The 12,366-nt window shown below is 38.0% G+C and overlaps 1 protein-coding gene across 1 annotated transcript; it reads right to left on the bottom strand.

The window, feature by feature from the left end:
• Positions 1-1,170: 1,170 nt before the first annotated feature.
• On the bottom strand, positions 1,171-4,438 carry LOC135142178 (uncharacterized). The gene is made up of 5 exons (XM_064073849.1): positions 4,355-4,438; positions 1,943-2,095; positions 1,533-1,867; positions 1,274-1,473; positions 1,171-1,180 (listed from the first exon to the last, which is right to left on the bottom strand). The coding sequence occupies exons 2-5, from the start codon at positions 1,956-1,958 to the stop codon at positions 1,171-1,173; spliced, it is 561 nt and encodes a 186-aa protein (XP_063929919.1). The 5' UTR covers positions 1,959-2,095; positions 4,355-4,438.
• Between the last annotated feature and the right edge of the window lie 7,928 nt (positions 4,439-12,366).

Raw genomic sequence — 12,366 nt, 5'->3', positions numbered from 1 at the left:
TCTACATCAGGAGTTGATTGGGGAATACTTACGATAAATACACCAATTTATTAACAATATGTCCATTTTACGGAATATTGTTAATAAATGTTGGTATGTACAGCTGTGCTGATCATTTATTATCCTCGTAATCGAGTACCGACGAAAAACAGGGGATTATAAAATATCGATAAGCGCAGGTAAAGGTTGACAAATAAAACAGTTGGTTTTTAGAAAATTGTTACATCTTTGGATCTAGTATTTTCTTTTAGTTTTACATTAGATTAAATAGTTTTATTTTGTCATAATATTTTTGCTTCAAGAATTTTTCTTCTCGGTAACTCAGTATGTAAATTATGACACAGGCGAAACTTTCCTCAGAAGGTATGGTTGACATACTGAGTTACCGTGTTCTTTTGTCTTCTTCCGAATTTCTCAAGCCTGCTCCTAACGATGCCACTTACGAAAGTGTGCGAAACGTTGAGAACAAGAACTCATTTGACACGGTCCCAACCCGGAAAACAATCATATATTTAATCCGACAGTGGAGGCCTCTGAAATTATTTTCAACAAAATCTGTTTTAAAAGCAGCTGTTTTACCCTATGTACGAACTGCCGTATAATAGTGATACTTATTTGTCTATTTCACTCAACTTTCATCATTTTGTATATAATTTTAATTCAATTAAAATTGAAATAAATAACTATGTGCGTCATATCTGCAACTTACTAAAAACAATATCGTTCACAGAATTTCAATATCGTGATCGCCGAGTTTTAACTGGAACTGGATATTTAGGTGAAATGGCAACAATGATTTCTATTTCGGTGCAACGCCACGTAGTCATAGTACTTCCGAAATCTCCGACAATTTAAACCAGAAAAAAATGTGGTTATGTTATAAGAAAAAAAAACAATTTTTGTTTGCTGATTTTTATAAACATATTAAAAATATTTATGTACATTATGTACAACTAAAACTAAAATAACCTAACCTAAAACTGTGTATACACATAAAACTAAAAACCTAACCTATAACTATATATACACATAAATTTAAGTTAAAATAACCGATATTTATATATACATAAAACTAAACTAACCTAACCTAACCTATAACTATGTATACACATATAACTAAACTAACCTAACCTAACCTATAACTATATATACACAAATAACTAAACTAAACTAACCTAACCTATAATTATATATACACATATAACTAAACTAAACTAACCTAACCTATAACTATATATACATGTAAACTTAACATAACCTAACCTACACTAACCTAAAGCCACCGTCCAAGCTGAGGCAATAACTATGCAGGAACAGAGCCGCATCGAGGTTTCGATGGGTCAGCCTCCGTTCCTGGTAGTATTGCCTCTCCCATTGGGCCCTCCACACGCAGAAAGCCTGATACTCCGACAGTGGCTTGAGGCCGTCGTCCATGTCGGGGAGAGGCGGCAGCTCCGTTCCTGGCGGCACAGTCTGCAAAACAAATGTCTATTAGTCCATTACATCCAAAATAACACGAAATTAATACATACCTTCTGAGATGACGGCGCCTGAGCGATGAAGAGCGGCAGCAGGGTCTTCACAGCCCTCGAGTGGGCTGGCACCCTTGGGCGAAATCTTCGCGGGGGATCGAGGTGGGCAGGTGTGGGGATGTGGGGAATAGGAATGTTGTCAACAGGATTGGGGATGAAATATGGAACAATAAAAGGGGGAATTATAGGCGAAGGAGAACGAGGAGGTTGAGGATGGATGGATTGGGGGTCGATCCCCGGTCTCCGTTTCGGCGGCCTCTCCTCTTGCGTCTCAGCGGGAGAGACGCAGTCGAAGGACCGCTTCTTCGAAGGGCCAGCGGTGGCGAAGTCGCTTCCTGAAATGAAGAAAATAGATATTAGTGCATGCTTTAAAAACAAAAAATAAAATAGTTTAAAGTCAAAGTACTTACCAGAAGATCCGTCCATTGTAACACTTGTCCAACTTCACAGCTCGGAAAGCTCGGACATAATGAAAGGACGATAAAGGGAGGTTGTTTATATACCTTCAGCCACCGGACGTAAACAATGGTGGGGTGTTTGCCGGGCGGGGTTAACCCTTGGGCCTGCAAATGCCACAATCTTAAAATCGTAAAATGAAAAGAATGTTAGACTTAAATAAAAAGCTGTTATTGTAATTATTTTGTTATTCATTGCTAATTTCGTTTTTGGCCAGTTTGATTTTACTTGATTTGTAATTTTATCAATTGGCTGCTGGCCTACGCTTGAAAAATTTGTTTTTATTTGTTTTTAACATTTTTTTTTTAGTTAAAAAAAATCCATGTACAGTGTTCTTGCACGAATAATTGTAAGTGAAAGTAATATACATAACCTTATTATGATTTTGTAACCAACAGGTTGAAAAAGGCAAGGGACATCTTGCCGAAACGTCCAATGAAATAAATATAAGAAGAAGACAAAAATGAAGTTTTAATGTTAACTTTGTTATTAAAAAAAAAAAACATTTTCTAGCTTAGGGCAGCAGCCAGTTAATAAAATTATAAATCAAGTAATTCTTTTGTCGCAATATATTCTTTTTAACAAATTTTCTTTTTGAAATGTTGGAAGCTTTTTAGTGTTAGACTATTTAAATTTTTTACAAAAAATGACAATTTAAAAGAAATTCGGAGAATATTGGTTTTTTTCTTAATTAACAAAAATCTGGAGGTATCCGATTGTGTTTTACTTTAAGGAATTTTATAGAATCTCGGGCACTCTGAGTGCCTTTTTTTAGAATTCGAAGGAATGTCAGTGATCCCGAGTGTCTTTTTCGAACTGTTCAAAAACAATAATGGTAGTCCTCTATTACAAACAACTTCAATATCTCCATCCGTTCACAAGATGCAGGTGGAATTTTAAATGGGTCCGGTATATTTACATTAATAGCTCAAATGGCAACTGCGCCTTTCACTATGTCACGTGACCAACGTGTGTTGCAACCACCTGTGTTGCCAGGTTTGCTTTCTATTATTAAAAACTGACCGCCTTAGTAGTATTTATCTAATTTTACTTTGTAATCGTTAAATTCAGTTTTAACTTTAGCAACACAACTTCATTGGAACATTAATTTATTAAATTTTCAGAAGCTTACGGATTATACCGACTATTGTTAATAAATGTCGGTACAGCTGTGTTGGTCAATCATTAGTACCCATAAACCAGAGGGGATTGTAAAATATCGGTTAGGGTAGGTAAAGATTGATAAGTAGGTACAACAGTTGGTTTTTGGAAAATTGTTAGATCTTTGGATCTATTGTTAAGTTTTAGTTTCAAATTAGAATAACTAGTTTTATTTTGTCATAATATTTTTGCTTTAAGAATTTTTCTTCTTAATATGTATAAATTGTACGGATGTGTTTAAGAACTGGAATCTGGCAAGATCGTGCAATATGTTGGATTTTACAAACAACTTAAAATATTCTGCAATTTTTCGTTCCACATGGTCATAGTGTTGGATCACCCATATTTCTTGAAACTGGTATGTATTAATTACTTAATGATAATGAAGATCAAAATTAAAAACTGTCATATCGGCGCTTCAATAATCATAATACAAATTCAAGATTTCCGGTGAAATGTTACTTTTTTGTATCTATGATCGTTTTCCGGGTTAGGACCGTCTCAATTGAGTTTTGGGCTCAATATCTCGCACACTTTCGTAAATTGCATCTTCAGGAGCACCACTGAGAAATTCGGAAGCAGGCAAAAGAGCACGGTAACTGAGTATGTGAACCATACCAGAGGCGAAACTCTTCGCGGAAAATTCGAACTCCCGCACTCTGGTGAATGCGCGAGAGCCATCAAAAAAGGTCATAAGTGCAGAAAATTGTTTCGAACATCCATGATACAGCCTGTGGCAGAAAAACACGGTTTCCGACAAAAAAATTCAGATTCTCGAAAATGGCATGCTGCCATCGGTTAGAAGGGCTTCACAAATGACGAATTTATATTCCAACAGAACAACTGCCCAGTTCACACTGCTCGTCATAGAATAGCAGCCTGGGTCGAAAATCATGATGTAAAGTCGAAACCGAAACCTCAATTCTACTGAGAATATGCGAAGTCTGTTGGTGAAAAAGTTGCGACGCCAACGTTTAGTTCTTAATAGTAAGGATGATCTCTTCGTGGCCATGACGGATGCGTGCTATATATCACCTGAAAACTACAACAAAAATTCATACCTTTTTATGTCCAAACGAGTGGCCAAGCTAATGGGGCAAAGCATTAGTTGTTTTATTGTCATATTTATTTATGTAATTTACTAAATAAACTGTTATAATTTTGTGTCGTAAATTCAAATTATTATCTGCAGTTTTTTGACTTACCATCTTACGTTGATTGATTTTATTGTAAGTCTCACAAGCGAATGTCGTGGAAGTCGTGGAACTGTAAACAATACACATGTGCTTATTCCAAGTAAAGTGAATTACGAAATGGCTTATTCCGTATTTTAATTGTCTGCCGCACTATTATGCACTGTGTCCTGAGTTTTAACAATGTATGTTTGTTTTATAAAAACTTTTAATCACTTATGTAAATAATGCATTAAAATGCACATCAAATGGGTCACCATTTTCTGGCAGAGTATTTAGACTTTACGAAAGCAAAAGCACCACATCAACTCAATGCTGCCAAAGCTCAGCTTGAGTATATGCTAGCTGGTACCACGCCTCTAACAGCCATTAAGGCAGTTCGCTTTATGCGATAAAGGAGAAAAGCACTTGGAGAACCGCGTCCTTGCGGCGATTACCGAAGACCGATAGGAGTGACAGTGCGAGAACTACATATTACATCCTATCAGCTCCAATGCAATGAGATGATCAAAAAATGATATTTGGTAGATAACGCTCTGCCCATAGTCTTATTAGTAGAGAGCGGATTTATAAGCACAAAAAATTAAGAATAAGCGCTTAAATAAGCACAACATTTTCAATAAAAAATTTTCATTTTAATCAAAAAAGCATTAAATAAGCAAAACACTTTCATTAAAAAAGTTTTATTTTAAGCAAAAAAGCATTAAAAACATAATCATATTACAAATCAAAGAACACTTGTTAGAACTTTGTATAAAATTTTATTACAATAATCCTAGACTTTATATTTTACACACGCATTTCAGTTTTCTTTAAAACAATTAATGGTTGTAATATGTTACAAGTTGTCCACTGTAAAATTTTTTCGCCGATTATTTAAAATGTGTTTAAAATTAATTAAAAAGTCCCCCAATCTTCTCTTAACATTTTCATCGAGTTTGGGTCGGGCAGTGGGAAGTATTTTATCACAGCTATGGCGGAAGCTTGAACGATACAATAAAACATTCGTATTATTTGCGGGAATATGCAAGTAAATATCAGGTTGGCACTTTTCTCCCCTATTTTTCACTTTGTTGCATCTATAGTAGATATTTACATCATCACCAACAAGATCATTTTTATATTATTAGGTTTCTTAAATTTTTATTGCTTCTTCAGGCAGCGTTTTGTGCTGAAATTCCCCATCAAACTCCCAACGTTTGTCAGTTTTTTTAAACGTTTCGGAGGCCCTGGTTGACTTGTTGCTTTTTCATTCTCAGATTCGGATGAAGCATATTCAACAACATTCGAAATCTGCACAAAATATTGTGATAACCCAAACTTCCCGCGTTAAATTGATCTCGAAAAAGTTTGAAAAGCCCGCGAAAAATTCAAAATTTGGCCTGGGCTGTGATCCTCTAACAAAATGGAAACCTACGTTGTGTGTTTTTTTTAAGTGGCGGGAAGACGTTCTTCCATGCAAGTGAGCATACACTGTGTGTGAGTCGAGAGCGCAAGAAATAATAGACAACATTTTTGGGAGGGGCTAAAATGGCACCCCTCTCGGGAGGAAAGAAGCTGCGAAGATTCACTCCTAAGTCCCAAAAACCCCGTATCGTATATTCACGACATATTACATTTCAAATGAAACACCTTAAAAATATGTGAGCAAAGACAACCGCGAATTAACAGACATCCACATATGAAATCCAAACAAGTACAAAACCCTACGTTTATGTTTTGAATCAATGCGAATATTTAAAGATCACAAATTTAATGGAAACAAAGCAAAATCTAAATTAAAGTAACTGGATGCAAATACACAAGTCATTACGTTCGTGTGGCGTCAAATGTAAAGTTACGGCAGTTAACAGAAGCACAAAAAAAGTACCCCTGGGGCGTTCTAGCATAAGTGGAGTTTGGGGCTACCGATTCGGGCTGGTCGTGTCCCCAAAGCAAACACTTCCTCACAGAACACCTATGATGATTGTGGCCTGCCCCACGTTGGGCGCCAAATTTTGCCACGATACTTTTCCACTATGCAGACTGATTGGGCAAGGGCCGACTGTTGGCAAAATAGATTCCGGCTATTGCAACTCAGGGGCCGTGGGACGTATTAAAAAAAAAACTCGACCCAGTGCTGCCGTCCTTAATGGTCAGCACACCCATACGCAATCAAACAAAAAAAAAATAAATTCTGGGCGCCAGGATCCTTATTACAGAATACCGGGTGTCCGGATCCAAAACACCCGTAAGTCGGCCTACGACTTACCTGATTACACACCTGTGATCTGTGAGGCTTTGGGGGTGCACTCGCGTAACCACAAAAACTATACTGTACTAATATGAGTGTATATTAAAAATAAAATGGTTACTATAATAAGTTGAGCAATAAATTTAACTAGCGTTATTCCTAGCTCTAGTGAGCACACTCTACATAAGATTAAGTTAGAATTAATGCCTACAAATAAGACGTTTGATCAAACGAGGCTCTTAAAAGTAACTAAACTTAGTGACAATCATATTACGCTAACAATTATCTATAGGTAACAAAAACATGCAATAAATTAAATTAAGATGATGGTGATAGCTAATTAATCGAATTAATTGCAAGTAATACAGATTTAATACAAATTACATTAAGATTTAATATGAATGACCTAAGATTTAATATGAGTGGAATTGAGATCTAATACGAGTTAAATAAGATTTAATACAAGTTAAAATAAGAAGAAAAACATTAAAGTGGTTAAAACAAGAAAAACACGACGAAACGATAAGCCGAGATCGTACCGCGATAAGCGACGCACAAAAACCTATTTCGTTAAACACGTGAGAAGGAAAACTGCATGCCTGACCTTATGATCTGGGTAACCTTCGTCAAGGGCAACTCCACAGAATGGCCGTTGTGGAGAAGAATTCCTTCGCTCAACCTGTTCCTGGAAATGAAGTAGAGCTGCACGTTCCGATGAACGGGATGTAGAAAGCGCAGTTCAGTCCAAGATCAGCATAAAAGCAGCATGAAAACGGGTTAAGAACAGCATAAGAGCTGCTTAAGAGGATCTTAAAAGAGGCCCTGCAAGGGAGAACGACCCACTCGTTAGGGTTTATTCGGCCAAAAAAAAACGACTTACTTAGATGGTGGTGGCCTCGTGGTGCGGGAGAATAAGTAGAAACGCCCTAAATCCGGCTCTGCCGATATAGTACGGTGGTCTTCCAACAGTATGACACCGACTACTCATAGGGTGGTGAATTCCAGGGATTAATCCGACTATGCGAAAACCAATACTATGCCCTCGAAAATTCACACACCATTCCTACCATCACTCCACCTCTAACACCAAGCAACTAATGAATTCCAGACGGAAGTGGAATTTTTCCCTTGCGAGAAAGTGGGGCAATTTTGCTGATGGTGTGGGAAGCGGGAAAATACTACCTCAAAATCCTTTTAGAAAAACGATACCCTTTTCAAATATTCCCCCTCCTGCATTTCCGTTATGGCACAGCGTACGCGCTAATTGCTACACGAGGCTGTCAACGTACAGGGGGGAAGTATAGTCAACCTCCACAACAATATCTCAGGGCGTGCTGCGACAGCCAGGCGCTAAAATAGCCAAAAAATACCACAATCAACTCGTGCCGAAATCACACCGTGACAACCTCGATGGTGTTATTAATCCCTAGCGTTGCGAGGGGATGCCTCGATGAAGTAATCAATCTGTAGTGTTGCGAGGACAAGCCTCAGTGATGTAATCATGATAACGACGATAATAACGGTGATAACCGCCTAAGGGAAGAAATTATTTTAACCCCCCGCCAGTTCGCAGTATTAATTTTGTTGATTTAACTGCCGTAAATGACTATTAGCGATCTTGTGTGAAGAATTAAGAAGTGTTATAATGTAACACTTACGTATATGCATCCAGAAACTTATTCGTAGTTTGTTAAACAAAGAATTATTATTCTGACTAAATGAACTTCATGAAATCTTCTAGCAAGTGGTTTATTTAAACAATCCTGATTGTTAAATTGAATTAACACTAGCTGACGATTAAGAAAACTAACTTGATTGGTGAATTTACAAACAATAAAACAAATTTACAGCACGTGTTCCTCATTGAAATATAGCATATATTTTGATGAAAATCCGCAAGAATTATCCGCGGGGGTTGGGGAAAACTGCGTCTTCCTAGAAGTTACGATTGTTTGTCGTTAAACAAACGCTTCCTCCCATTTATTAACTACCAAAGCAACTAATTTAAACTAGCTCTTACCACGTGTTTCCAATCACAAAAACACATCCAGACTGACGCTCCGCCATGCCGCCCTCTGTCTCTGCCAAGCCGCCCTCTAATTAAAACATACATAACTACCTTGGGGCTTGGTTGCCTATGTTTAACGATTTTTAATTGAATTTTTTCTTTCAAATTCAAATTATTCAAATGTGATTTCGCGCCGCTGAAAATTTTGATTTAAATTCGGTCACCACAATATATGTTCCGTCTCTGGGTACAAGTTTTGTTTTTTCGTTTTTTTTTCTTATTTTTCTTTTATCAGTACCGATGTAAACGCTTCGCTCGCAACTCTTGCTAAACGCCGTATAATGTGTTGCGGCCTATAAACATATAGTCGGAGACTAGTCGGAGAGACTGGACGCCCGAGTCTTTCCCTACCACAATTGAATTCGAACCGACAACGGTAACGGTTTTGCCTTCATATGTTGACCACAAAAAAATTCCGCCACATGCCCCAGAAGCACGGGCAACCTAACCTTTTCTGGGTAAGTCCATTTTTCTGGCACTGATAAAGCTACATGTTTTTTTTTTAGTCCTTCGGTTAGCTGAATTAGCGAGGGTTGCAACGGGTCTAACGTGTTTTTTGTTAGTTTTTCTTCGCATGGCCATGGGGTAGTGGTTTATTTTGCCTTTTTTTTTGCTTCATAACCATCATCACAAACATCTTACAATGGAGTCGTTGAAGTGAATACGTTAGCAAAAAAGGCTGCACATAACCTCTTGAAGACTTGAGTTCTGAATATAAGTACCACAACACGATCATTGGTCTAATAGACACAGATGCTTTTAGTGCAGAGGATGATATTCGAAAGTTGTTCGACTCGATATATTTTAAAATTAAAAAGTCCGCTGAAACGAAGAAATCATTTTCGGTTGCTCCCGCCCCTAAATCTAATATCAAGCTACACACAGTACAGCTGCCGAACTTTACTGGAGATATCACGACATTTGCCCCGTTCATGGACATGTTTAGTTCATAAATCTACTGACCTAACCTAATTATTTGGTTTCGTCATTGAAAGGCGAAGCTAGAGCCCTTATTGAAAATCTGCCGGTTACCGAGAACACTTATCTAACCGCATACTCTAAACTCAATAATCGCTATAAAAATGGTAGACAAATACTGCATGCCCATTGGAATGCGATTGATAATGCCGCGAAAATTAATTCGGACCATCCTCAGGAAATTCGAAGTCTGATAAGACACATTCTCAAAACATTTAAATGCTATATGTAATTTTATGTTCCCTAATTCCTACGTATCACAAACTTTACCAGTTTTTAGAGCAACACCGTAGCGCTTTAGGCAATGCGTCTCCTGCTAAACCCCAAATAAAAAAGTTTGGTTCTCAGAAATCTGTAACGGTACAGTCACGCTTTACCACCTCATTACTGGCTAAGTCGGATTCTTTAAAATGTCGTATTTGTAATTTGCATCATTTAATTTATCGATGTCAGGAATTTCTTGCGAAAGCCCGCCGAGAACGCTACTCTATTGCTAAATTAAAGCGCTTATGCCTTAATTGCCTGGGCAATCGTTATTTGAGTAACGCGTGTCAGTCTTCTCATAGTTGTTGTCAATGCGTCAGAGGCATCATACTCTGCTACATTTTAACTCGGAACTCGCGGGCGATTCTCAGGAATCTAAATCAGCGGAAGCTAACCCCTTAACAATTTAGAGTCGGGCTCGCCTGCTACGGGAATTTTATTGGCCCCTGCCTTAATAGAAGTTTTTGCCAAAAACGGAAGCTATAAATTCCTTACAGTGCTTTTCGATTGTGGATCACAAAGGACCTAATTTTTCAAAAAGTCTTCAAAGGGCTTTGTCCAGGGGGGGGGGACATGGGACATTTTCTGCTCCTTACTTCGCCATTCGTACCTTGTTGAAATTGAGGGAGCAAGATGGCTCATTATTCCCCTTAGCCGCTGCCGCTCTGCAGACAGACACTTACATGGACGATATTGTCACCGGTAGTAACTCATATCAAGAGACTTTAAAGTTGAAAGTGGAACTTATTGCTCTCCTCCAGCGCGGAGGTTCTGAGCTACGCAAATGGGCCTCCAACGATCCTTCTCTAATCTCGGATCTCCCCACCTCTCATGTTTTCATATATTTCGATCCGTTGGGTATTTTAATCCCGCTTACACTCTTCATCAAGCATTGAACCAACGAATTTGGACCCTTAAGTTAGCTTGGAACGACTCGCTCCATCTAGATATTTTACGCGCGTTTTTTACGATAATTTTCAACCGTGTGAACTTCATGGTTTCGCTGATAGCATAGAAAAGAGCTACGCCGTTGTATTCTATTTGTGGTTTAGCTTCGCATCGCAAGAACAGCATACTCATTTTGTTTATGCTAAATCCAAAGTAGCACCGCTCAAGAAGATTACTATTCCGAGATTGGAGTTGTCTGCTGCAGTTTTGTTAATTCGTCTCCTTAATTTTGTTTGTCAAATTTACAAAGACAAACTTCTGTTCCGTCGCATTTGTGCATGGACAGACTCACAGGTAGCTCTAGTTTGCGTTAAATCGCCTCCGCACCACTGGGAGACATTCGTCTCCAATCGCGTCTCGTTTATTCAGGAGCATCTGCCCTCCGCATCCTGGTCTCATGTACCATCTGGTCAGAACCCTGCGGACATAGTATCTAGGGTAGCATACCCTCATGAGTTGCTGCTGAACAATTCCTGTGGTGGGTGGGACCTTCGTTTCTAAATAAAAACATCATTAAAATTAAAATGTTAAACCGACGGGTAACTTCAATGGAAAACAAAAGTACCCCAATAAATTCTTAAATGACGATTTTATGTCACTTTTAAATACGCATTGCTTGCCGCCTTGTATGCACAATAATCGCATGCGTACGATCTGATCTCCAAATCGACCATTAAATGTCGTTTCAAATTTTGTTTTGTTTTGCCTTTGTATGAACATTTCGCACATTTATATCGTCCTTTTTTTTGTGCTTCATTAAAGATGAATTATATTTAGTTCTGACGTTTTAAATCCGACGAGCGTTTTGTTTTGTATAAAGAATTTTCACATTCGTACCATCTGGCGTTTTTTTTCGTTCAAGTGAACGAAGTTTATAATGACACTTTTCGCACTTGTACTATTCACCATCTTCGTCATCTAAATGGATACGATTTATGTAGGTAAATGTCTTTTCGATCTAGTTTCATATGGAAAACTCACTGTGACCCTCTCTTTCGACAGACTCGCACTTTCGAGATTTTCTTTTCTTCCTGTGCATGCTGTAGTATGTTGAAGCCACTTCATTAGAGATTTGTTTGGAAATCACATTTTTCGCAAACGTAGTTTTGTATGCAGAAGTCGTCTCTAGGTAGATCTTCTCCAGGCTCTTTTTTAAGGCCGTGAAATTGAATAATACACTTCAATTTCGGCTTTTCCGCAAGTAAACTTTTCCAGGGATGAACGGTGTCGCCGCACGTGGTTGATCATTAGAAAAACCGAAGTTGTAAAGTATGCATATAGTTTACAGTTGTGCAGGTTTTTACATGAAGATCTCCAGCTTGTTCCGAATGCTTTACAGTATTCCAAAGTTGACATTTTGTCTACCTAAAACTGTTTTATTACACCATGGAACAATACTAGTACTTTTTTACTTACCCAAAGTTCGTTGGAACACTATTAACACGGGAAACGATGAAAAATTTCTTCACACACGAGCAACTTAGACGCACCCAACATCAAAAGACGACAACTGAAACAGTGAAACTGGTATAC

Source organism: Zophobas morio, unplaced genomic scaffold, assembly GCF_036711695.1.
Source record: "Zophobas morio isolate AGI-343-1 ecotype UQ-CSIRO unplaced genomic scaffold, CSIRO_AGI_Zmor_V1 ptg000046l, whole genome shotgun sequence".
Classification (NCBI taxonomy): Eukaryota; Metazoa; Arthropoda; class Insecta; order Coleoptera; family Tenebrionidae; genus Zophobas; species Zophobas morio.
Note: the sequence above shows the minus strand (reverse complement) of the source record. Positions and strands in the feature narration are given on the sequence as shown.

Bases quoted from the DNA above. Each gene is read 5' to 3' on its own strand.
- LOC135142178 (XM_064073849.1), bottom strand. The intron at 1,474-1,532 runs GTATGTATTAAT...TTTGTTTTGCAG, and splicing joins AGGCGCCGTCATCTCAGAAG to ACTGTGCCGCCAGGAACGGA.